Source organism: Syngnathus scovelli, chromosome 15, assembly GCF_024217435.2.
Source record: "Syngnathus scovelli strain Florida chromosome 15, RoL_Ssco_1.2, whole genome shotgun sequence".
NCBI classification, from domain to species: Eukaryota; Metazoa; Chordata; class Actinopteri; order Syngnathiformes; family Syngnathidae; genus Syngnathus; species Syngnathus scovelli.
In genome coordinates this window covers 7,069,387-7,094,289 of record NC_090861.1, presented here as the reverse complement: position 1 = coordinate 7,094,289, position 24,903 = coordinate 7,069,387, and the positions used below count along the sequence as shown (strand labels likewise).

Sequence of the window (24,903 nt, the reverse complement as noted above, 5' to 3'; positions counted from 1 at the left end):
CAGCTCCATGTCGCGAGACTTGGAGTTCTACAGGAAGCGGTCATAGAGGAAAGGAAGAGGTGATAGCGTGGAGCAGGAAGCAGAGGACACCGGGTCAGGGGGGGAAAAAAAACAAAGAAAGCAAAGAAGCAGAGGAAAACAAGTTAGTTAACCAAGACAAAGTGGGGAAAACGTGACGATGGTCCCACTGAAAGACAACTTTTTTTTTTTTTCCAACGTTGATCCTCTGCATAAAATGCAACCAAAATGTGATGGGCGCAAAGCGTGTACCTACGGATATTCTACTGTTCTACCGATGTAACGTCCGAAGGCAGAAATGTGACTTTTAACAAAGGCCTTTCCACGCTAGCTGCTGGTAAAATTGGCAGTTTTGGAACCTGACTTCAGAGGTTAGTATCCGAGGAAGGACACCATCTGTGTACCACAAAGTTGGGACTGACTTTAGATGTACATGTTGTTGGATTTTGTCCACAATTTAGGGAGTGCGCTATCTGCACCTCACGGCAAAAGCCATTGCCAATCACCTGTTATCCAATTTACTCAGTGCGTGCTCGTTTGATTTCTTCAAATTTAGGGAAATGCTAAGACACTGAAGCAGAAATTAGACTTACACAGGTTGGTTGAGTTCAATCACAATTCTTGTTAAGAAAGCTGTTTTCAGGAAAGCACAATACAGCGCTGGGCCTTTCGTGCGACCATGCTCAAGAGCAGAACGTCTCCATTCAGTAAAGGCAACGTTCAAGGTTCTTTGGTCAGCTTATATTCAGTTGCACATGCCAGTGTGGGCCGAGTTTGATGCGTGATGAGTCAGGGGGTGTGGCAAGTTCGCAGGAGATTTTGATTCCACGGGAGTGGGTGCTGGTTCGGTGAGAGCTGGTTCCGTGGGGGTGGGTGCTGATTATGGGCGATTCGGTGTGTGTGGGGGCTGCTGTCTTCCATTCCGTCTTTCGGCCTTGGCGATCATCTTTGGCCGGGTTCTCGGCTGTCTCCCTCTGGTACCTGCTGCTTTGATCTCCACGTGACCTTCCTGTAAACCATTCTTGCACACACATCCACTTCGCCCACTGTCGCACACCACCCATTCAACATTCTTTCAATTTTGTCATTTTGTACGGAGCTTTTGGCTGTGACATCATCAATTTATTAATGTTCCCTGACTATGCAAAGTTTGTACTCACCACTTACCATGTTTTTGTTTGTTTGTTCTTTTGGTACTCCATGTACTTGCATACGTCACCCTATTCTTAGTTTAATCATGCTTTTCTTTGTTAGGCAAAATATTTCCCTCTGTCCAGAACGTCCAGAAGTAATCAAAAACTGGCGTCTAGCATTAGTCAAAATATAAGATATAATCAAGTACTGAACATTTTTAGATGACTTTGGCAGTGTCCGTGATTTAGAAAATCTTCAGGCATGCATTAAACAGTTCCTTGAGGGTAGTTTAAGCTATTCAGGCAATATATCAAAAAACATTTCTTATTTCAAAGTGCTCAGAAATACATATCTGATCATAAAGTTATAAAAACCTTTGTCATTATCCCCTATCAAAAATGTCTAGTTATGTCTTCTTTATTGATTTGGTGTTTAGGTATAATTATTTGCTTGAAATGTTTCTTTTATTGATTTAATATGTGAATATACTTGTCTGCTTATGTACTTTATTTAATGAGGTTTGAGCATATCTGTTTTTGTAGCAAGGGAGAACTTTTTGTATTTCGACCCCATTCTTTCACCTTACTTGTGTCGTAAAATGTTGGGAATTACTCACATCTCATGGACTTCCATTTTTTAAAGTGTATCACATGACACGTGTCATCATTCGTCAATTTTTAATATCTACACAATTCCATATGATTCGATATTTCACATGATTTCACATTGTTCAATGTCATTCTGTACAATTCACTCTCATTTTATTTAATGATTACAAGGCATTCCACATGCTTTCTTATTTTGTCATTCAGCTTTTCTACACAAATTGATTCATCTACTTTCTCTGCAAAATGAAAAAAATTGGCCTCACTTTTGGAGGAGAGTTTAAATATTGTGCAGCTCAACTTTCTATTCCTCCCTGTAGTTGTCTCATTTCGCTTCAGATATTGTGTAAGCCCCCTCTTTGATTGGTTAGCTTTTTCCGTTGCAGAGAGCAGGGCTGGGGGGGAAGTGTTTTTTCACCTCTGATTTGACAAATATGGGGGGCAAAAACCTGAACATAAACATTAAAAGCTGAACAAAACTAAACATTAATAGAAACTAAGCAAATCGCCCTAAATATGAATTAAAACTAATTACAGCTAAAATCCACAACTAAAAACAAAATAAACAAAGTATAATGAAAACTACAAAACTATTATCATCCCAAGGCCAGTTGACTACACAGTAATCTCTCGTTTATCGCGGATATTTGGTTTAAAAAACAAAAACAAAAAAACACCCGCGATAAGTGAAATCCGCGAAGTACGGTCACCAACAAGAAGTACTGGGCAGGCTAACAAGTTAGCGGAAAGATACCAACTCACGATCGTGCTAACGCACGAAAAAAGCCTTCTAAAGGAATGTAAACAAACATTTTGAGCAATACTACATTGTCCTAAAGGTTAGACATGTTTCCTTAATTTCGAAGTTTTATTTGGACTTTTAACTGTTTTTTTAATTTGGAAAAAAATCTGCGATGTATTGACGCCACGATAAACGAAACACGAAGTAGCGAGGGATCACTGTATTATCATCGATACAAAAGCTCATGAAGTCTGCTCAAATAGAAGGTGAAAACGTCTCGGGTCATTGCTCATCTCCCCAACACACTCAATAGAGACTCTTTGGCAACAGGGTTCTCGCCAGTGTGGATTCTTGTATGACTTTTTAAGGTTCCCTTTAATAAAAATCTTTGGCCACAAACTGAGCATGAAAAAGGTTTTTCGCCAGTGTGGATTCTTGTGTGCCTTTTTAAATGGTCCTTTCGAGAGAATTTTCGGCCACAAACTGAGCATGAAAAAGGTTTCTCACCAGTGTGGGTTCTTGTATGACATTTTAAGGCTCCCTTCCTAGAGAAGTTTTGGGCACAAACTGAGCATGAAAGGGGTTTCTCGTCAGTGTGGATTCTAGAGTGCTTTTTTAAGTTTCCCTTGTCAGAGAATTTTTGGCCACAAACTGAGCACGAAAAAGGTTTCTCACCAGTGTGGATTCTTGTATGTCTGTTGAAGCTTCCCTTGTCAGAGAATTTATGGCCACAGACTGAGCACGAAAAAGGTTTTTCACCAGTGTGGATTCTTGTGTGCCTTTTTAAATTTGGCCTCCGAGAGAATTTTCGCCCACAATCTGAGCATGAAAAAGGTTTCTCGCCAGTGTGGATTCTTGTGTGTTTTTTTAAATTTGCCCTCTGAGAGAATTTTTGGCCACAATCTGAGCATGAAAAAGGTTTCTCGCCAGTGTGGATTCTTGTGTGCCTTTTTAAATGATTCTTCCAAGAGAATATTTGGCCACAATATGAACAGGAAAAGTTTTTCTTTCTTGTGTGCATTTTCATGTTGTTTTGAGACTCATCATCATCATCATCATCATCAGCAGCAGCAGCAGGAACATGTGACGACACGTAATCACTATCTGATGGTGGAGCTGCTTGTGATCCTCCACAGTGGTCTCCATCACCTTGACTTGAGCTGCAGCTTGGAGGCCCTGCCCCTTTGCTCACCTCATGTTGACCCTCATCTAAACTCTTCACAGGAACACCAGTCCATGGCATCTTGCAGGTATCCTCCTCCTCCTCCTTTATAATGTCGCATGAGTCTTCTCCCTCCTCTTTGTTCCAAGGCCGCTCCGGTTCTTCCTCTTCTTTTATGGTGCAAAGAAACTTCTGCTCCATTTTTTCATTGAAGTGATGGACCTCTTTGCCCACATTTTCCTCTTTAATGTGAGTGTGATCTGGCTCCTGCTGCTTAGGACGAATAGCTTCATTGATGTCTGCAAAACAAGACAAACACATGAAAGAATGAAAGTTACAATTGATGAGAAACTGGCAAAACTTACACAACGACTTCCTCAGTCTGCCTGTCACGCATGATTTTGATAGAATTTTAATGAAAAGAAACACTGGAAGAGGATTCATATTAGAAAATAGATGTGTTCTCACCTGCTCTGCGCAACACAACATAAGGCTGCAGCCAAAGATCTTCCAGTCGTCGACGACGACAGTCGTTTTCCTCCACGTACTTTGCTGTGGTCCTTGCAGACATTTTCACACTGCAGCCACTGTCAGGTCTAAGTAGGAACAGACATTAATTCACACACTGAAACAAAGAGGAGAAGACAACCAGTATTTGTTTTACTCGCCAGTGTTTTTGCAAACGTGATTACGCGTTACCATTTGATAGAGTGCATGAAGGCATTGAGATTTAAAAATCGGCGGCATGCCTGCCTGCCACCATCACTGCTAATCAGTATTACGCATGATCCAGACAAGAACCAGCATGTAATGATGGCTCATTTGAGATCCAACATTCGTCGAGGACGCTGCTCAGAATAGCCTTTCCAGCTCCTCGACTATAGACAGTTGTAAATCAACAATAATGCCAATAATCCAGCTAAATATCATAAAGTTAGCACTGTGGTAGCTACAATGCATGTGGAGAAATTGACAATAAAGCTGACTTTGACTTTGAAATGCTAAAAGCAGCGGGCCGTACTGTGTACTGTGACCAGGCAGTACTACAAATAAAGGTGCTAACATGATCACTTAGGTTAATCGCCGTAATGTTACTGATTCACCACGTAAGTTGCGTGTTTATCCGATCCAGCCGAATGGAAGGCGGTACGCTTCTGTTTGAGTGCTTGGACCTAGCGCGGTTTTGTTGTTGTCGCTTTACTTCCTGGTATGAAATGATGACGTAATTTGAGTGAGGTCTCGGGCGCCCTCTAGCGGAATACTGTGGGACGTTTTTATGTTGTTGTCCAGCAAACAAACTAACATTGCGTGCAAAAAAAAAACATCTTGTGCACGTTTAAAAAAAAAAAAAAAAAATAGCATACTAGCGTGTGTTTGTCGTGTGTGTTGTCTAACACTCGTGTTAACTAGCCAGAAAGCTTTCAGCAGCTTGATTGCTTGCCATTGATGCCAGATGAAGCCTTGAAGCTTTCCATCCGCGTGCTTCACAAAAAAAGTTAAGGTTTCATCCGCACACTGATGGCCAAAGCCTTCATTGTCAAAATTAGGTGTGGTATTTGATCTGTTTCATTATTTTGAGGTTAATGCCGCTGTATCAAATGAAGTAATGATATGCTGTTTATGATAATTACCTTTGTTGGATTTTTGGTCCACAATTTGGGAAGCGCGCTATCCGCGCTTCACGGCAAAAGCCATAGCCAATCACCTGTTATCCAATTTACTCACCGCGTGCTCATTTTATTTCTTTGGTTTTCGGAAAAGGCTAAGACACCGAAACAAAATTTAGACTTACACAGGTTGGTTGAGTTCAATCGCAATTCTTGTTAAGAAAGCTCTGTTTTCAGGAAAGTACAATACAGCGCTGGGCCTTTCGTGCGACCATGTTCAAGAGCAGAAAGTCTCCATTCATAAAAAGGGAACGTTCAAGGTTCTTTGGTCAGCTTGTATTCAGTTGCACATGCCAGTGTGGGCCGAGTTTGATGGGTGATGAGTCAGGGGGTGTGGCAAGTTTGCAGGAGTGTTTGATTCCACGGGAGTGGATGCTGGTTCGGTGAGAGCTGGTTCCGTGCGGGTGGGTGCTGATTATGGACGATTCAGTGTGTGTGGGGGCTGTTGTTTTGCATCCTGACTTTTGGCCTTGGCGATCACCTTTGGTCGGGTTCTTGTTTGTTTTCTCCAAGTGTCCTTCCTGTAAACCATTCTTGCACACACATCCACTTCGCCCACTGTCGCACACCACCCATTCAACATTCTTTCAATTTTGTCATTTTGTACGGAGCTTTTGGCTGTGACATCATCAATTTATTAATGTTCCCTGACTATGCAAAGTTTGTACTCACCACTTACCATGTTTTTGTTTGTTTGTTCTTTTGGTACTCCATGTACTTGCTTACGTCGTCCTATTCATAGTTTAATCATGCTTCCAACCATATCTTTTCTTTGTTAGGCTAAATATTTCCCTCTGTCCAGAACGTTCAGTAGTAATCAAAAACTGGCGTCTAGCATTAGTCAAAACATAAGATATAATCAAGTACTGAACATTTTTAGACGACTTTGGCAGTGTCTGTGATTTAGAAAATCTTCAGGCATGCATTAAACAGTTCCTTAAGGGTCATTTAAGCTATTCAGGCAATATATCAAAAAACATTTCTTATTTCAAAGTGCTCAGAAATACATATCTGATCATAAAGTTATAAAAATCTTTGTCATTACCCCCTATCAAAAATGTCTAGTTATGTCTTCTTTATTGATTTGGTGTTTAGGTATAATTATATGCTTGAAATGTTTCTTTTATTGATTTAATATGTGAATATACTTGTCTGCTTATGTACTTTATTCAATGAGGTTTGAGCATATCTGTTTTGTAGCTAGGGAGGACTTTTTGTATTTCGACCCCATTCTTTCACCTTACTTGTGTCGTAAAATGTTGGGAATTACTCACATCTCAGGGACTTCCATTTCTTAAAGTGTATCACATGACGCGTGTCATCATTCGTCAATTTTTAATAACTACACAATTCTATATGATTCAATATTTCACATGATTTCCCATTGTTCAATGTCATTCTGTACAATTCACTCTCATTTTATTTCATGATTATAAGGCATTCCACATGCTTTCTTATTTTGTCATTCAGCTTTTCTACACAAATTGATTCATCTACTTTCTTTGCAAAATGAAAAGAATTAGCCTCACTTTTGGAGGAGAGTTTAAATATTGTGCAGCTCAACTTTCTATTCCTCCCTGTAGTTGTCTCATTTCGCTTCAGATATGGTGTCAGGCCCCTCTGATTGGTTAGCTTTTTCCGTTGCAGAGAGCAGGGCTGAATCGCCACACGAGCGCAAGGGGGGAAAAAGTTTATTTTCACCTCTGATTTGACAAATATGGAGGGGGACAAAAACCTGAACATAAACATTAAAAGCTGAACAAAACTAAACCTTAAACATTAGTAGCAAGTGCTCAGGTGTGCAAGTGCTCCTCAGGCAGTCCTGTCTACATTCTACCGTGGCACCGTTGAGAGCGTCCTCACCAGTTGCATTGCTGTCTGGGGTGGTAACTGCACTGAACAGAACTTGAAGGCCCTGCAGCGCATAGTGAATACGGCTGGTAAGATTATTGGTGCTTCGCTTCCCTCCCCGAAGGACATTTACACCTCCCATCTCGCCCGCAAGGCAACCTCGATTGCGAGAGATGTGAGTCACCCGGCTCACTCTTTGTTTGACCTTCTGCCCTCTGGGAAGAGGTACAGGAGCCTGCGCTCCCGCACCACCAGACTCGCCAACAGCTTCTTTCTCCAGGCTGTTAGGACCCTGAACTCGTTACCCCCTTCTGCGTAGTGTGCGGCACTGTTGCGCTTTTTCTGGAATCTCTGCTGTACGCGCACTTGCTCCTTTTTTTGCTCCTCTTATTTATTTAATTATTTATTGTTTTATTTATTCATTATTTATTCAGCACGCTGTTGTTATACTTGTTTACTTGTTTGTCTGTTGTGGGCCATGTCTTGTCGCCGTGGGACAGGGGGGAACGAAATTTTGGTTTCTTTGTGTGTCTTTGGCATGTGGAGAAATTGACAATAAAGCTGACTTTGACTTCAATAGAAACTAAGCACATTTCCCTGAATATGAATTAAAAGTAATTACAGCTAAAATCCACAATTAAAAACAAAATAAACATAAAGCATAATGAAAACTACAAAACTATTATCATCCCAAGGTCAGTTGACTATACAGTAATCCCTCGTTTATCGCGGATATTTGGTTTAAAAAAACAAAACAAAAAAAACCCCGCGATAAGTGAAATCCGCGAAGTACGGTCACCAACAAGAAGTACTGGGCAGGCTAACAAGTTAGCGGAAAGATACTAACTCGCGATCGTGCTAACGCACGAAAAAAGACTTCTAAAGGAATGTAAACAAACATTTTGAGCAATACTACATTGTCCTAAAGGTTAGACATGTTTCCTTAATTTTGAAGTTTTATTTGGACTTTTAACTGTTTTTTTAATTTGGAAAAAAATCTGCGATGTATTGAAGCCACGATAAACGAAACGCGAAGTAGCGAGGGATCACTGTATTATCATCGATGCAAAAACTCATGAGGTCTGCTCTAACAGAAAGTGAAAACGTTTCGGGTCATTGCTCATCTCCCCAACACATTCGGAATTCTCAATAGAGACTCTTTGGCAACAGGGTTCTCGCCAGTGTGGATTCTTGTATGACTTTTTAAGGTTCCCTTTAATACAAATCTTTGGCCACAAACTGAGCATGAAAAAGGTTTTTCGCCAGTGTGGATTCTTGTGTGCCTTTTTAAATGGTCCTTTCGAGAGAATTTTTGGCCACAAACTGAGCATGAAAAAGGTTTCTCACCAGTGTGGGTTCTTGTATGACCTTTTAAGGCTCCCTTCCTAGAGAAGTTTTGTGCACAAACTGAGCATGAAAGGGGTTTCTCGTCAGTGTGGATTCTAGAGTGCTTTTTTAAGTTTCCCTTGTCAGAGAATTTTTGGCCACAAACTGAGCATGAAAAAGGTTTCTCACCAGTGTGGATTCTTGTATGTCTGTTTAAGCTTCCCTTGTCAGAGAATTTATGGCCACAGACTGAGCACGAAAAAGGTTTTTCACCAGTGTGGATTCTTGTGTGCTTTTTTAAATTTGGCCTCTGAGAGAATTTTCGCCCACAATCTGAGCATGAAAAAGGTTTCTCGCCAGTGTGGATTCTTGTATGACTTTTTAAGGTTCCCTTGTCAGAGAATTTTTGGCCACAAACTGAGCATGAAAAAGGTTTCTCGCCAGTGTGGATTCTTGTGTGCCTTTTTAAATGATTCTTCCAAGAGAATATTTGGCCACAATATGAACAGGAAAAGTTTTTCTTTCTTGTGTGCATTTTCATGTTGTTTCGAGACTCATCATCATCATCATCATCATCATCATCATCATCATCATCATCAGCAGCAGCAGCAGCTGCAGCTGCAGCTGCAGCTGCAGCAGCAACAGCAGTAAAATGTGACGACACGTCATCACTATCTGATGGTGGAGCTGCTTGTGATCCTCCACAGTGGTCTCCATCACCTTGACTTGAGCTGCAGCTTGGAGGCTCATCATCATCATCATCATCAGCAGCAGCAGCAGCGGCAGCGGCAGCAGCAGCAGCAGCAGCAGCTGCAGCTGCAGCAGCAACAGCAGTAAAATGTGACGACACGTCATCACTATCTGATGGTGGAGCTGCTTGTGATCCTCCACAGTGGTCTCCATCACCTTGACTTGAGCTGCAGCTTGGAGGCTCTCCCCCTTTGCTCACGTCATGTTGACCCTCATCTAAACTCTTCACAGGAACACCAGTTAATGGCATCTTGCAGGTATCCTTCTCCCCCTCATCCTTTTTAATGTCGCAGGAGTCTTCTCCCTTCTCTTTATTCCAAGGCTGTTCTGGCTCTTCCTCTTTTATGGTGCAAAGAAACTTATGCTCCATTTTTTCATTCAAGTGATGGACCTCTTTGGCCACATCTTCCTCTTTAATGTGAGTGCACTCTGGCTCCTGCTGCTTAGGATGAATAGCTTCATTGATGTCTGCAAAACAAGACAAACACATATTAACAATGAAAGTTACAGTTGAAGAGAAACTGGCAAAACCTATACAAGATCTTTTTTAATCTGCCTATTGTGGTGGATTTTCTTCAGTGGTCACCTGGTCTTCAAAAGCTGGTGGTGGAAAAGTGGTTGGCTCGGGGAAGGAAACTTTGGTAACACACGGCTGATTGGGAAAAGATTTTACTCAACCGATGTCTGAACTGAAGTGTCTCTTTCTAGCAAAAGTGTCGATTCTGATAGAATTCTACTAAAAAGAAACACTGGCAGAGGATTCATAATAGAAAATAGATGTGTCCTAACCTGCTCTGCGCAACACAACATACGGCTGCAGCCAAAGATCTTCCAGTTGTCGACGACTACAGTCCTTTTCCTCCACATACTTTGCTGTGGTCCTTGCAGACATTTTCACACTGCAACCACTGTGAAGTCTAAGTAGGAACAGACATTAATTCACACACTAAAACAAAGACGAGAAGACAACCAGTATTTGTTTTACTCGCGAGGAGAACTAACAGACAGCGTTTTCAGTTACATTCTCCATCACTTCTGAGCTCTTTCTGTTTCTGCAGTATTTCCACAGTCTATTATTACTCTCGGTACAGGCAAGAACTAGGTACAGACAAGAACCAGCATGTAATGATGGCTCATTTGAGATCCAACATTCGCCGAGGACGCTGCTCAGACAGTTGTAATTCAACGATAATGCCAATAATCAAGCTAAATATCATAAAGTTAGCACTGTGGTAGCTACCATGCTAATGAAAGCGGGCCACACTTCTGTACTGCAACCAATAAGGAATAATGGTACCAACACAATAATTTAGGTCCACAGGGGTAACTTACCTAATTTGTTGTTGCGGTTGTAGTGTAGCTAATGCAGAGGACACATTTTACCACACTCACATGTGTGTGTGTGACGATCATTGGGACTTTAACTTCAACTTTAAAAAGCTGTTTTTTTTGTCGTCGCTTTACTCCCTGCGCGTAATGTTGACGTCATTTGAGAGAGGTCCCGGACGCCCCCTAGCGAAGGACCGTGGGACGTTTAATGTTTTTGTTGCCCAGCAAACAAATCATTATTGCATGCAAAAAAAAAGTGTGAGGTTTCATACGCACTAGCGGCCAAAGCCTTCAATGTCAAAATTAGGTCCGTTTTTTGTGTTTTCATCTGTTTGATTACTTTGAGGTTAATGCCGTGATACGCTGTTTAAGATACTGAAGGAATGGGGTCGAAATACAAAAAGTCCTGCCTAGCTACAAAAACAGATATGCTCAAAACTCATTGAATAAAATACATACCCAGACAAGTGTATTCGCATATTAAATCAATAAAATAAACATGTTAAGCATATAAGTATACCTACACCCCAAATCAATAAAGAAGACATAACTAGACATTTTTGATAGATGGTAATGACAAAGGTTTTTATAACTTTATGATCTGATATGTATTTCTGAGCACTTTGAAATAACAAATATTTTCTGATATATTGCCTGAATAGCTTATTGACCCTTAAGGAACTGTTTAATGCATGCCTGATAATCTTTCCAAATCACGGACACTGCCAAAGTCGTCTAAAAATGTTCAGTACTTGATTATATCTTATGTTTTGACTGATGCTAGACGCCAGTTTTCGATTACTACTAAACGTTCTGGACAGAGGGAAATATTTTGCCTAACAAAGAAAACATATGGTTGGAAGCACGATTAAACTAAGAATAGGATGACGTAAGCAAGTACATGGAGTATCAAAAGAACAAACAAACAAAAACATGCTAAGTGGTGAGTACAAACTTTGCATAGTCAGGGAACATTAATAAATTGATGATGTCACTGAAGGAATGAGGTCGAAATACAAAAAGTCCTGCCTCGCTACAAAAACAGATATGCTCAAACCTCATTGAATAAAGTACATAAGCAGACAAGTATATTCACATATTAAATAAATAAAAGAAACATTTGAACCATATAATTATACCTACACACCAAATCAATAAAGAAGACATAACTAGACATTTTTGATAAGTGGTGATGAGAAAGGTTTTTATAACTTTATGATCTGATATATATATTTCTGAGGACTTTGAAATAACAAATGACTTTTGATATATTGCCTAAATAGCTTAATGACCCTTAAGGAACTGTGGAATGCATGCCTGATGTTTTTTCTCTGAATCATGGACATGGCCAGAGTCGTCTTGACCGTTCAGTACTTGATTGTATCTTATGTTTTGACTAATGCTAGACGCCAGTTTTTGATTACTACTGAACGCTCTGCACAGAGGGAAATAGTTTGTCTAACAAAGAAAAGATACGGTTGAATGCGGTACGACAGTGTATGTCCAAGATTGGAGAAGAATGTTCACAGGAAGGTCACGTGGAGATAAAACCAGTGGGTGCCAGAAGGAGCCACCCGAGAACTCGGCCAAAGATGATCGCCAAGGCCGAGAGACGGGATGGAAGACAACAGCCCCCTCCACACACACACACACACACACACACACACACACACCAACAGCCCCCCACCAACACACCGAATCGCCCATAACCAGCACCACTTCCATGGAAGCAGACTCTCCTTCGAACTTGCCCCACCCCGAAGACTCATCGCCCATCAATCCCAGCCCACAATGTGCTACTGAATATAAAACTGATCTAACAACCTTGGACTTTGCCTTTTCTGAATGGAGACTTTCCGCTCTTGAAGGGCCCAGCGCTGTATTGTACTTTCCTGAAAACAGAGCTTTTTGAACAAGAATTGTGATTGAACTCAACCAATCTGTCTAAGTCTAATTTCTGCTTCAGTGTCTTTGCATTTTCCTAAATCTGAAGAAATCAAACGAGCACGCAGTGAGTAAATTGGATAACAGGTGATTGGCAAAGGCTTTTGCCGTGAGGCGCAGATAACGCGCTCCCTAAATTGTGGACAAAATCCAACATCACAGCCAAAAGCTCACATAATTCCGTACAAAATGACAAAATTGAAAGAATGATGAATGGGCGGTGTGCGACAGTGGGCGAAGTGGATGTATGTGCAAGAATGGTTTACAGCACATATGTCAGAGTCAAGGCCCGCGGGCCACATCCGGCCCGCGAGAAGGTTTTTTACGGCCCCTGGGATGATCTTGATTTATTATTAGAACCGGCCCGCAGACCGCAGCAAGCCGGCAGCCCGCAGATCTTTTACACGCACCAATACTACATTTCCCACAATGCAACGGTGACGCACCGAGCAGTACGCTGCTTCATTTCAGTGTTTATTATTAGCAGTCAGCATAACTGTAAAATTAACTTTCAAAAATGGCAAAAAGGAAGGTGGACACTGAGAACTGGGGGTTTCAAACAAGTGGGAGTCGGAGTATATCTTCACGGAGGTAGCTGGAAAACCTGTGTCTTCTGTGTGGAGAAAGTGTGGCGGTACTGAAAGAGTATAATCTGAGACGACATTATGAAACGAAAGACGCGGATTATTTTTTTCTTTGAAGTAAATTTAGCCCACTTTTGCTAAAATAGAAAGTTTAAAAGTTAAAGTTTAATATTTGTTTTCACTGCATGTTACTTCTCCTTGAGGAAAGTGTTTTTGATTAATAGATTTTTGCACTTTATTTTATTGTATTTCAATCCAATTATATTTTAAAAATATTTCAGTTGAGTGGATGAAAGAAAATTGCTATTATTTTTTTCTTTGAAGTAAATTTAGACCACTTTTGCTAAAATATAAAATATAGGTTACTGATGGTGCCTTAAACAATACAGGTTTCTTTCATTTAATGTTCATGTTGTTAGGCTACGGATTTTAGTTATTGATGTGACTCCAAATTGCGATCAACACTTAACACATGAGTTGCTATGTCCCAATCCACACACTGGCGCACCTAACAATTTTGCAAGTTTGTTCTGTCAAAGAGAAGACCAGTAGATCAATCAGACCAAATTTACCAATTGTTTATTCCTGACAAAGCGCACTAATACTGGCCTGGGTCCCGGGTCCCTCACACTAAAACTCGTGCGTTTTTGTGACCACCAAAAGACAATACATTCTTCCGGGTTGCCCAGTTTTGAAGAAACACAATATGAATATTAAAGCATGCAAAACATTGTGTGATGATTGGTTGATGGCCATCTCCTCCCCGTCTAGGTGTTATTACTGAGGTCAGGCGGTTGGGTTTTCCCCGCGAAGCCCGACCACCTGGACGTGATGTTGTTCTCGTTTCTCACCGACCTTGAGGTGTTCTCGTCCGGTACTCCCTGTCTGGGCCTATTCCACAACACTTCGAAGAAAACAAGTTCATGCAGTTTACCTGCACATTCTTCGCCACCCACCAATCCACACGAGCACTCCGATACTAGATATAATATTAATATGATTATAAGTTTAACACAACCTTAAAAAATGTTTGCAAACTGCCGAAAGCACATTTCCCTTTAATGTTATGGGGATTTTTATATAAAGGAAATTTGTCTTTTGTGTCTGTTGAAAATTAAAGATTACTGACAGAGCCATAAGAAAATATTGCTTTATTTATCTGATCATATTGGAATATATTTGTTAGGTTTTCAGTAGGTTCAATTAGGTTCACTAGACTATATGCGTCATTTAAAAAAAATTCAATGAACATTCGATCAGTCCGGCCCTTGGCTTGTAGCAATTTTTTTTATTTGGCCCTCCGTCCATTTGACTTTGACACCCCTGGTTTACAGGAAGGACACTTGGAGAAAACAACCAAGAACCCGACCAAAAGTGATCGCCAAGGCCAAAAGACGGGATGCAAAACAACAGCCCCCACACACACCGAATCGTCCATAATCAGCACCCACCCGCACGGAACCAGCTCTCGCCGAACCAGCACCCACTCCCATGGAATCAAGTTCTCCTGCAAACTTGCCACACCCCCGACTCATCACCCATCAAACTCGGCCAACACTGGCATGTGCAACTGAATATAAGCTGAGCAAAGAACCTTGAACGTTGCCTTTTCTGAATGGAGACTTTCTGCTCTTGAGCATGGTCACACGAAAGGCCCAGCGCTGTATTGTACTTTCCTGAAAACAGAGCTTTCTTAACAAGAATTGTGATTGAACTAAACCAACCTGTGTAAGTCTAAATTTTGTTTTGGTGTCTTAGTCTTTTCCTAAAACTGAAGAAATAAAACGAGCATGCGGAGTAAATTGGATAACAGGTGATTGGCTATGGCTTTTGCCGTGAGACGCGGATAGCGCGCTTCCCAAATTGTGGACCAAAATCCAACAATACTTACCTTACTTGTGTCGTAGAATGTTGGGAATTACTCACATCTCATGGATCTCCATTTCTAAAGGTGTAGGTCATCGTTTAATATTATTTTACATAATTCCATATCATTCAATACTTCTCCACATGGTTCCACATTGTTCAATGTCATTCCGTATAATTCACGCATTTTATTTCATGAATCCAAGGCATTCCACATGCTTTCATATTTTAAAAAAGCACACAAGAACCCACACTGGCGAGAAACTTTTTTCATGCTCAGTTTGTGGCCAAAAACTCTCTAACAATACCAATACGATACCTAATAGTCAGGTGAGTCTGCTACTAGCAGACCCAAGTGTTCCTCCTCGAAACAAGGCTGTTAATCTCTCACGTACCACTGGAGGGCGCCCACACTAATCGTAAACAAACTGCAAACAACAGAAATTACTACTGTCTTCGAAAGAATCTCAAATATGATATAGTCTTAATCTTGTCTAAATTTAAGCACACATTTACTTAAACCATAACTAATTTATTGCATGAATAGCAACAGGTGGACATTGCACCTCTGTTCTGAATAATTGTTGCCTTTCTTACAACACGAACATTTATAATGACACAACTAAATGGTGATTCCTTTCAGACCATATTATAAAATCATGCATTTTGGGTCCACCTCACTTTGGGATAAATATTAGAATTAGTATAATGGATGTTTCACATAAAACAAACACACATTAATTGAAATTCTTGTCAAATATTTTATTTTAATAGTATATTTTTTTAATTTTAATTACTCCAATGTAATAGTGCAATCTATCAGAAATGTGGCTCGAAATCGAATCTAGGAATACGTTTGAATAAAACCCTCAGTGCGTCAGAAGATTTACATTTTATTTGTTGAATTACTGTGACAATTTTATAATACAGTTAGTTTAATGTAAACTTTCAATTAAATACAATAGATTCAATTTCCTCTGCTGGTCTTATTTGTATTTGTTTTGTCATTTACTTTGATGTTCCAAAAAAATAAACGTAATAGCAGGCCTAAGATGGTACATGTAGTTATCAAGTCTGCTCATAGAAAACTGTGGTGGATTAACTGTTTTATTTTGTGTTCATTTTCAACAGCTCCTCCTTGTCAATGGCAAACAGGCGCCAGCCTTCCTCGGATGAAAGGTCAGCCGCCCCCCTTCTTTTGTAGAATTCAATAGATTTGGTGTTGTTTTCTGCTACAATGAAGTGCATGCTGCTGCATCGAGTCCTCACTGCCGTCTGTGACGAGAGCATATGACATGAAGACAAAAAGAGGCCACCCAAGATATTGAAGACATTTGTTGACAGTAGCTTTGACTTTACCTCACTCAAGACCTTCAGAATCTGTGAGCCGATGCCAAACCCTGACCAAAGATTGAAGTGGTGACATGTCATAAACAGACAGTGAGGATTTACACATTATGCAATCTATCCTGTACATGATTAACACCTTTAATTTACAATGTTTACCCTGAAACTCTGGCATGACATAAAAGTCCTCCAGGTACAGCAGCTTTCCAATCCAAGGGTCGTAGGTGAAGTAGTACATGGCGAAGGCGATTACAGTGTACCCTAGTGGATGATCGAAAATATATTATTTCAGTCCATCTCGTTAAATCAGTATATTGCTCATACCTTCCGCTGTTTTCTTTTCTGTTGGCACCTCAGCCACCAAGCAGTGGTAGAAGGGATGATCTCCAAAACCATCTTCAAGTAGCTCTACAAGACGAATGCTGACTTTATTGTGTCATTTGTATGAATTAAATATAATTACTGATATTAACACATTCAGATAATGACCTTTCTCAGTTAGGATGACCTGTTCCTCCATCTCCTCAAATTTTGCAAGTTCCTACAGGATAAAAAGAATAAATACTAATGTTAAACTGCCACCACTCTCAAGTGCTATAATTAGCTTACCTTTATGAGTCGCAAGATATCACATACATCTTTTGGTTGGGCCGTCCTCAAAATGAAGTTGGCCATTTTCTTTTTTTCCCCTTTTTGCCTTTGCTCACTATCCCTCTGAATGTGAATATAAGCAAAATTTGTTTCTTCATCCGCTCCTCAGGAGTTGACCCCCCCGATAAATTAGACCAAGCTGCATAGACTGAATGGCTTTTGGCTGCGTTTGCTTCGCATACTTCACCTGCTCTATATGTAGGCTCTGGAATAGAAAAAAACAACAGTCCATATATGGACAAGGTGCTCGTGACATCCTGTTGTGGATGAACTTTATCTTTGGAGTGATGACTATATCGCACCATAACGTCCCTGAAGGTAAACATTAATCAGACCTGGAAAATTTCCAAGCCATTTGACAGTTGACAGTCAAGATTCTACTATATATATTCCACAAAGGTTAAAGGGTTTATGTTTAATATTTTGTTTGCTACGGCTATTGCAAATATCTTTAACATCCCAAAATCTGTTGTATTTCATTATATTTTATTGATTGCTAAATGAACAACACTCCTTACTATACTAGAGTGGATATTCAAATGGCAGGTTGTTGTGATTAAAGAAAGACTAAAACATTCAAAATCTTTTCTTCCACTATCAACATAACTGTACAAATTGGTGGGAAAAAACCCAACTGTGTTAATGTGTCTGAGATATGTGTGAATTACCCCCTAACTTGGGCATGGTTATGTTCAGGATTAACCCATCACATTCAGTCATGTTTAATGGGAGTCAGCACACACTTGACTCCATTTACACTGTTTGTCATTAATACAAAACAATATTTTTCAAATGCTCTTGTTGGCTTTTTGTGATTTATTTTTTTGCTCAGACTTATATTGTCCAGATTGTTTTTATTAGCATAGGATTTAAACAGATGTGTGTAGACTTTTATATCGACTATTTATACTGCAGTCATATGCAGTAAGTATTTTAATTTCAGCCTTTAAAGTTTTGTCATTAGTTGATATGTCCATGGTGTGGACAAGGTGAGCATTTCCGCCACAGTCAAGAGGTTCCAGGTTTGAATCTTTACTCAAGCCCTGCTGCTGTGTGAAGTTTAATTTTTTAATTTTTTTATTTTGCATATATGGGTTTCGTCCAGGTACTCTGATTTTTAAAAACAACGTGTTCTTCAAGCTTCGGGTGAAACTGTTGACAATTGTGTGGTACAGTCATGCATGCCTGTGCATTCGTCACTCAGTTAGTGGGCGCCATCTAGTGTTTAAAAGTGGTAACACGAGTAGATTTGTAGTTTTACAAAGAGTTTACCAAACGGCAGTCTTACCAAAACACATTTTATTTGAAATTTCAAATAAATTCCATCAGTTCAGTTTATCAAAATACTTCAGCTTGCCTGAAGGGTCGGGAATGATCTGCAGAGAGGAACAAGTCAAATTAGGGTACAGTAAATTATTTGGGTTTAAGATATTGAAATATTTTAAGCATGTCAGGTGGGTATGTTAAATGAAAAAAAAAACATCTATAAAATGGTAGTGTGGGGCATGAGCCAAGAAAGTTTAAACTTGGGCACAACCCCAAGCGTGCATGCTCATCATACTCACGGTGTCACTGCCTGGTTTCCATCCTACTGGACAAACTGAAAAAGTAATTTCATTCCAGTTAGGGCTTGGATGATAAAATCTGCAAGAATCTCCTGATCAGCTAAAATTTCAATGTCTGGATGTTCAATACTAAAGCTCCACGTGTTGTCTTTCCATTCGTAGGTTCAGTGAAATCCTAAGTACCTTCTCCGTGTTTGTCGGTGTACTGGAACGCTTGAACCAGCCGAAGCGTCTCATCCACGGATCGTCCAACTGGAAGGTCATTCATGGTGATCTGCCTCAGGACGCCTTTGTCGTCAATGATAAAGAGCCCCCTTTGAACACATCATCTTTCAAATGAGATATGACAGCAGAGTAGCGCGACTGGTAGAAACATGGAGACTGGTTTTACGATCGTACCTCAGCGTGTGGCCCTGATCCTCCAGGTAGACTCCGTAGTCTTTGGCAATCTGATGTGTAAGGTCAGACAAAAGAGGGATTTTCATTGGTCCAAGTCCTCCCTGCTTTCTGGCAGTGTTGATCCTGACAAATGGAGCACAATTATTCTCTATACTTGAACAGTAGCACCAAACAAATAGTGTACTTTATTCTCCCTCAAGACAAAACAACTTCACAGCATGAGCTATGGCTTATGAATGCTAGACCATACTGCTATCATTCTATTCCAGTAATCTATTGTGGGTATAATGATTTTATGTAGGTTTACCAAGCAAGGTGGGTGAACTGGGAGTCCACCGAGCAGGCAACCACCTCTGTGTTGATGGCCTGAAACTCATGCACGCGATCACTGAAGGCAATGATCTCGGTTGGGCAGACAAATGTACTGGTGGGGAGGGGAAAAAGACAAATGTAGAGCTATGTCGCTTTCTAGCTATAGCCGTGAAATAATTAAAACGTGACATTTGTTTGCGGTCACTCACAAGTCCAGGGGATAGAAGAAAAATACGAGGTATTTGCCTCTGTAGTCTGACAACTTCAGCTCCTTGAATTCACCATTAATGACTGCTGTTCCTTCCCAGTGTGGTGCAGGCTTTGAAACTGAAAAATCATAGTAATAACCTTTTTGTTAAAGACACTTTAACAAGTCAAGATTAGACAGTAGTCTTTAATTACGTGTGGGCAAAGTAATTATAAAAAATATACCAGCATGTTGTTATTTGTCTACTGAAAAAATATATTTTTTTTGGGGGGGGGGGGGGGGGGGGTGCCCAGCCCCACCGCGAAGACATAACCTGCAAGTTGGGTTTAACAAAGGACACGTTTCAGATGCTCGAGTTTAGTCCAACCCCTTTGTGTTCCTTTGACAGGCTCCGTCGTGCGGGGGGCGGGGACGCATGAGGAACATAACATTTAAGAATGACGTGTCCTAAAAAAAGCACATAGCATTTCATAGCCGGCATTAATGTCTACGTGCAATTTATCACTATAATCTTAAAAAAAAAAAAACTGAGTGATAGTAAAGAAGGATGCAGCATATTCGCATTTCTGTTGTCCTGACAACAGCAAGGTGGCATTGCGATGAAGCGTTGCAAATGCACGATTTGAGAAAAGGCAAACAGCTCGCACGCATCTTAATTGACTCACTTTTGGCCTGGCTGAGGTGCAGGGAATGATCTGAAACGGGCACACGGGAAGCCTCCCCAGGATAGACGTGTCCTCCCGCGTAGTTGTGACACTGAGCGTTCTTCACTTGCGAGTTTTCTTGCGCGGACGAGAATGTGAAGAAGAACAGCAAAGCGACACAAAACAGTTCCTTTGGCATGTTGACTTGAACTAAGGTCTCCATCACGCAGTTCCGATGAGTGCACGTAGACAATGGCGCGCGGGTGCGATCGTGTTGTGATTGTAAAGGCTTTTACCTTAGTTGCAATAGCTCTTCGTCTGTACGTATTACGGCAGTTTAGCGTTCATTCTACCTCATTATTGCCCCCTTCTGGGGATGACTTATGCGATACCTCGCACCAAAGGTAGTCGCTCTTCGTCTGTACGTATTACAGCAGTTTAGCGTTCATTCCACCTCATTACTGCCCTCTTCTGGGAATTAATTATGCGAACCCTCGCACCAAAGGTACGTAGCAAGTTGAATGACCATTATGACCAAATAAAATGTGTATATAATCAATAAGACACAAAAATGCTGCAAAAGAATGATATACAATTCTGTTTTCCTGAGTTTTTATCTTTTTTAGTATTCAACCAATCCTCTTAATGTATTCAGGCAGATTATACAATGTAATATACAGTATTCAATGTATTGCTATTAACCTGCAGTTATCCAAGCAGTTCTCTTTTAACTGACTTAACATCACATAATTATGGTCTCAATTTAACACAGCAGCAGTAATAAAAGAAAAACACAGGATTTCAATTTTTTGTTTTTTCCCAGATCAGTTTATTACATGATGCTCTCATCCTCCTCTCAATGTAACAGTTTTAATTGGCAGAGCAAGTTGCATCCAAACAGGTTTAGACATACGCAATGTTTTTGGTTGGCAAAATAGGCTAACTCCCACTTTATAGAGAAAAGTCAAACAAAAGCTCGACATATACTTTGCCTGGTATGGAGTGTGACACTTAAAGAAAATAATTTTTGAAAAACAGGCAATGGATGCTGATCATTTGTATAGAAGTCATCATGCCACTCGACCCGAATAATCCTCTTGAAAGGAGATTTACTGCTTGTTTGTGACTGTCTACTGATCGTTATAAACAAGATTGCCAAATAAATAGTGATGAATGTAGTACATTTATTTTAAGTAAGACCTGCAAAATACACACCGTTGACATTGAGCAAGTTGCTGAGACTTGAGGCTGTGGGTCTAAAGTGTGACTTTCACTGAGGGGCACCGGGGGTTGTTTTACATTGAAGTGAAGTGGGTGGAAAAAAATAAATTCTTTAACTGACAGACTTCAGCTTGGCCCATGGGTTGGTGCCGCGCACCTCCAGCGGCACATCGTTGTGAAAGATGTGGTTGCACAGTTCTTCCAGTGGCGGCTCGGGATCCGTTGTGGCAAACTGGGCGGCGTCTTCGATTTCTTTCCTCACCTCGACGTCAATTTCCTACACACACACACAACGTGTGAGTTTACTCAATCGTTAAAGCTAAAAGTTGACGTGAAAATCTTTTTTTGCTGAGTGGTGGTAGTTGCTACCTTGAGCTCTTCCACGCTGGCCATGTTGTTGCTGAGCATTCGGTCCTTCAGCAAGGAGATAGGGTCACTCTTACTGCGCACTTCCTGGATCTCCTCGCGTGTGCGGTAGCTGTGAGGGCAAAGATTGGTGCAGGGTTATTGTGAAGATACACTACAACAGTCGTTTATAACGTTTTTTTTTTTTTTTTTTTTTTTTTTTATGTGATACCAAGACTCTTTATTACCTGACACCAGGATCACTCATACTGTGACCATGATAGCGGTATGTTTGAAGTTCCATAAGAACAGGACCCTGGGAAAAAAAAAAGGGTGACTAAGTTGTGAGAACAACAAAAAAAAGGAAACATCTGTATCATATTAAATACATTTAACCTACTTTCCCAGCTCGGCACATATCGGCAGCAAACCGAGTTGCCTCTCTAACGCAGAGGATATCCATCCCATCTACCTGTAATTAAAAAAAATGCAGATTTAATGAATGCATTTAAGGTTGCTGGGGAAAAAAACGTGTCCATGACCACAACGCTGTTAAGGGAACACTGCAACCTGCTGGGCAAAAAAGGAATAGGGCAATCTCCAACTGACAGTCTAAGGACATTTGCAGTTGTTCAATCACTTTCTGAGATCTATAATGTGAATAGATTTGTGGTGGAAGAGTTGTACCCTGAGACCCGGGATGTAGTCTCCTCTCTTGTAGTAGTCGGTGCTGGCTGCTGCTCGCTCTACGGACGTGCCCATGCCGTACCTGTTATTCTCACAAATAAAGATGACGGGCAGCTTCCAAAGTGCGGCCATGTTGTACGTCTCAAAGATTTGACCCTGTGGAGCACACAATTTCCTTGAGGAAAAAATCCATGTCCTGAAGTGTGTATAATAATAATAATAATAATAATAATAATAATAATCATCATAATAATAATAATAATAAAGAAAATACGACTCACCTGGTTGGCAGCGCCGTCACCATAGAGACAGACACATAACTGTTGATTGCCAAGATAGTTGCAGGCAAGAGCTATGCCAGCTCCCAATGGAACCTGACAAGTTAGACACACAAGTTCAAACCTTAAGAAATATATTTTTTGACCACGGAGTAGCACACATACCTGTGCTCCAACAATCCCATTTCCACCATAGAAATGTTTACAGTACATATGCATGGAACCTCCCTTGCCCTTTGCGATGCCGCTTCTTCGCCCTGCGCAAAAACATAACCCAAATACAGAGTCATCAACATTTCAATGTTGAAAATATTTTGTGACCGTGGGACTCACCAGTGAGCTCTGCCATGATTTCCTTCACAGTGCCTCCCCTTGTTAAAGTGTAGCCGTGAGCGCGGTAAGCTGTGATCAGGTGGTCCGATAAATTAATCGCTGCCTCAATACCGACGGCACAGGCTTCCTTTAAAACGAAATACAAAGCTAAAGTCAAACTGGAGATGGTAAAAAACACAAAAAAAAACACACAAAACAGAAAAGTTTAGGTTCCCGATTACCTGGCCATCATACAAGTGACAGAAGCCTCTGATGATCTTCTGCTTGTACAACTGATCAGCCTTCAGCTCCATCCGTCTCATTGTCTGCATGGTGCGGTAGTACTGCAGACCCTCATCGCGAGTCATCACTACCTGAGTGGCTGGGCCTTCGTCCAGTTTATGGAGGTCGCATTTCTATGGAGAAACAACAATAGGTCAATTATAATCTCAAAATGTTGTTGGCTTTGACCAGTTCTGCTGTTTGAAAGCCAACCTTTATTTCAAAGGTAGCCTGAGTTGTGAAGTCGGCGTACGTCCTTGCTGACACAACCACTGCAGCACCCTGAGAACAGACAATGTTCAACACGTGTTTTTAAGTAAATCTGTTCAAATCAAACATACACTAATTCCAATCTGCATCATTTTAAATGAGATTTTCCGAGGTTGCACTCTTTTTATGTTAAAATCAAACATGGATTAAGCTATAATGCATCAAAGCATGGTTTAAGGCAAGTTTGGGGTTTTGATTTAAGTTTTCATGGTTACAATCCGGAGCCAGGATAAGGGTTTTAAGATTTCAAATCAGGGTTTCCAGAGGGGGTGGATTTGTTTGTGTTGACAATGAACCACTCCCTCTCTCAAGTTATATTTAAAAAGGGTCTGTTTACTTTTGACCCACCTTGAATGCATCAGTCGTCACTCCCATTAAGTGCCAATGTGTGATTACATTTGTCAATGGCAGCGAATATGAATCAGAACAGAGTATCGTGGAGTCATTATTCGCTTAGATGTACATTTGATCTTAAACTATCGTAGCAGTGTGCAGGCGTAAATCGCGTAATCATAATCAAAATGACCATGCATGCAAGTTTACACAGGAAGCCTGTCATGTGGAAAGCATTGGTCAACGAAAAGAATTTAGCCAGCTGTGAGCTACTATTCGGCCTAACAAGGTCAACAGATCGCTGACAGTTTCATTTTGGGTATGCATATCCAGGATGTAGGATGTAGGTGGTTGCAAAATGTTATTGCATGTAAGCCTCCGCGATACAAAAACAGTGGACTTACATTTCTTTGAGCACAAGTCCTAACCACATTGGAGAAAACAGACAGCATCTTTCCTGGGTTAGCTTGCTACAACCCCACAATGCTACGTCCTTCGGGTAGCCGATGTACTTCCGCTTAATTTCTTCTTCTACGCGTAAACTGTTGCCATGGAAGCGTTGTTGCCACCGCCGTTCTAGCGGTGCGTATGAGCCAAGACAAGAGGATAAACAAACCCAAATGCAAAGTTTTTTTTATGAACTGTTTGCAGATGTCTTAATGCTGTATTTCACCCTTGATGGAGGTCTACACTAACTTAAAGTTACATTCTGGTTTTTAGTAACATTGCCGTCTAAATCACCAAATGTAAAAGTGTCCCAAGACATAACTGGATGTAGTAAATATTGTCACATTTATGCGCAGTTTCGCTTTTTAAATTTAATTATTGGGATAAATCCCCGTCTCTACAATACTATATATTATTGAGATGTATCTACATACGGACAGGATATATTTTTTATGTCTTGTGAGGATAAAGTGATTCGGATAATGAATAGATGGATGGTATTATACTCATGACCATTCCTCAAGGGAAATTTCAACTCGACAGTGGTTTACCAGTACTGCACTTTAATACAGGTTTACAAAACATAACAGAACTACTATATTTAATTTATATGGCCATCTATTT

The 24,903-nt window shown here is 40.6% G+C and overlaps 5 protein-coding genes across 10 annotated transcripts; all 5 read right to left on the bottom strand.

The window, feature by feature from the left end:
- Nucleotides 1–1,812: 1,812 nt before the first annotated feature.
- On the bottom strand, nucleotides 1,813–4,922 carry LOC125981824 (zinc finger protein OZF). Of its 5 annotated transcripts, none has more exons than XM_049741854.2 (3): nucleotides 4,765–4,922; nucleotides 4,130–4,257; nucleotides 1,813–3,960 (listed from the first exon to the last, which is right to left on the bottom strand). In XM_049741854.2, exons 2-3 carry the CDS (start codon nucleotides 4,230–4,232, stop codon nucleotides 2,789–2,791), a joined length of 1,275 nt encoding a protein of 424 aa, XP_049597811.1. In that variant the 5' UTR covers nucleotides 4,233–4,257; nucleotides 4,765–4,922; the 3' UTR covers nucleotides 1,813–2,788. The 5 variants fall into 5 exon arrangements, with proteins under 5 accessions (XP_049597811.1, XP_049597809.1, XP_068509374.1 ...); XM_049741852.2 differs by having other exon boundaries at nucleotides 4,615–4,893; XM_068653273.1 differs by having other exon boundaries at nucleotides 4,768–4,893.
- A 1,724-nt stretch (nucleotides 4,923–6,646) lies between these two features.
- Nucleotides 6,647–10,748, bottom strand: LOC125981837 (zinc finger protein 773-like). The gene is made up of 3 exons (XM_068653268.1): nucleotides 10,588–10,748; nucleotides 10,045–10,172; nucleotides 6,647–9,723 (listed from the first exon to the last, which is right to left on the bottom strand). Exons 2-3 carry the CDS (start codon nucleotides 10,145–10,147, stop codon nucleotides 8,300–8,302), a joined length of 1,527 nt encoding a protein of 508 aa, XP_068509369.1. The 5' UTR covers nucleotides 10,148–10,172; nucleotides 10,588–10,748; the 3' UTR covers nucleotides 6,647–8,299.
- Nucleotides 10,749–15,855: 5,107 nt separating this feature from the next.
- LOC125981840 (diamine acetyltransferase 1-like) lies at nucleotides 15,856–17,215 on the bottom strand. Of its 2 annotated transcripts, XM_049741878.2 has the most exons (7): nucleotides 16,935–17,215; nucleotides 16,815–16,866; nucleotides 16,650–16,733; nucleotides 16,485–16,586; nucleotides 16,338–16,378; nucleotides 16,089–16,253; nucleotides 15,856–15,989 (listed from the first exon to the last, which is right to left on the bottom strand). In XM_049741878.2, the coding sequence occupies exons 1-7, from the start codon at nucleotides 16,998–17,000 to the stop codon at nucleotides 15,987–15,989; spliced, it is 513 nt and encodes a 170-aa protein (XP_049597835.1). In that variant the 5' UTR covers nucleotides 17,001–17,215; the 3' UTR covers nucleotides 15,856–15,986. The 2 variants fall into 2 exon arrangements, with proteins under 2 accessions (XP_049597835.1, XP_049597836.1); XM_049741879.2 differs by having other exon boundaries at nucleotides 15,965–16,253; nucleotides 16,935–17,204.
- Nucleotides 17,216–18,260: 1,045 nt separating this feature from the next.
- prdx4 (peroxiredoxin 4) lies at nucleotides 18,261–20,430 on the bottom strand. The gene is made up of 7 exons (XM_049741874.1): nucleotides 20,126–20,430; nucleotides 19,462–19,579; nucleotides 19,248–19,364; nucleotides 18,941–19,063; nucleotides 18,725–18,855; nucleotides 18,542–18,576; nucleotides 18,261–18,352 (listed from the first exon to the last, which is right to left on the bottom strand). Exons 1-7 carry the CDS (start codon nucleotides 20,325–20,327, stop codon nucleotides 18,302–18,304), a joined length of 777 nt encoding a protein of 258 aa, XP_049597831.1. The 5' UTR covers nucleotides 20,328–20,430; the 3' UTR covers nucleotides 18,261–18,301.
- A 479-nt stretch (nucleotides 20,431–20,909) lies between these two features.
- Nucleotides 20,910–24,394, bottom strand: pdha1a (pyruvate dehydrogenase E1 subunit alpha 1a). Its single transcript, XM_049741859.1, has 11 exons — nucleotides 24,237–24,394; nucleotides 23,443–23,511; nucleotides 23,190–23,363; nucleotides 22,969–23,095; nucleotides 22,801–22,892; nucleotides 22,639–22,731; nucleotides 22,358–22,513; nucleotides 22,071–22,142; nucleotides 21,919–21,986; nucleotides 21,695–21,803; nucleotides 20,910–21,602 (listed from the first exon to the last, which is right to left on the bottom strand). The coding sequence occupies exons 1-11, from the start codon at nucleotides 24,282–24,284 to the stop codon at nucleotides 21,438–21,440; spliced, it is 1,173 nt and encodes a 390-aa protein (XP_049597816.1). The 5' UTR covers nucleotides 24,285–24,394; the 3' UTR covers nucleotides 20,910–21,437.
- Nucleotides 24,395–24,903: the final 509 nt, after the last annotated feature.

Bases quoted from the DNA above. Each gene is read 5' to 3' on its own strand.
- LOC125981824 (XM_049741854.2), bottom strand. From the start codon at position 4,232: ATGTCTGCAAGGACCACAGCAAAGTACGTGGAGGAAAACGACTGTCGT. The intron at 3,961-4,129 runs GTGAGAACACAT...CTTGTTTTGCAG, and splicing joins TGTTGTGTTGCGCAGAGCAG to ACATCAATGAAGCTATTCGT.
- LOC125981837 (XM_068653268.1), bottom strand. From the start codon at position 10,147: ATGTCTGCAAGGACCACAGCAAAGTATGTGGAGGAAAAGGACTGTAGT. The intron at 9,724-10,044 runs GTTAGGACACAT...CTTGTTTTGCAG, and splicing joins TGTTGTGTTGCGCAGAGCAG to ACATCAATGAAGCTATTCAT.
- LOC125981840 (XM_049741878.2), bottom strand. From the start codon at position 17,000: ATGGCCAACTTCATTTTGAGGACGGCCCAACCAAAAGATGTATGTGAT. The intron at 16,867-16,934 runs GTAAGCTAATTA...TTTATCCTGTAG, and splicing joins ATATCTTGCGACTCATAAAG to GAACTTGCAAAATTTGAGGA. The intron at 16,587-16,649 runs GTATGAGCAATA...ATCATCCACTAG, and splicing joins AGAAAAGAAAACAGCGGAAG to GGTACACTGTAATCGCCTTC.
- prdx4 (XM_049741874.1), bottom strand. From the start codon at position 20,327: ATGGAGACCTTAGTTCAAGTCAACATGCCAAAGGAACTGTTTTGTGTC. The intron at 19,365-19,461 runs GTGAGTGACCGC...CCTCCCCACCAG, and splicing joins TTCTTCTATCCCCTGGACTT to TACATTTGTCTGCCCAACCG. The intron at 18,856-18,940 runs GTACGATCGTAA...ATGTGTTCAAAG, and splicing joins GATCAGGGCCACACGCTGAG to GGGGCTCTTTATCATTGACG.
- pdha1a (XM_049741859.1), bottom strand. From the start codon at position 24,284: ATGCTGTCTGTTTTCTCCAATGTGGTTAGGACTTGTGCTCAAAGAAAT. The intron at 23,364-23,442 runs GTTGGCTTTCAA...GTTTCTCCATAG, and splicing joins AGGCTACCTTTGAAATAAAG to AAATGCGACCTCCATAAACT. The intron at 21,603-21,694 runs GTAGCAACTACC...GTGTGTGTGTAG, and splicing joins CCAGCGTGGAAGAGCTCAAG to GAAATTGACGTCGAGGTGAG.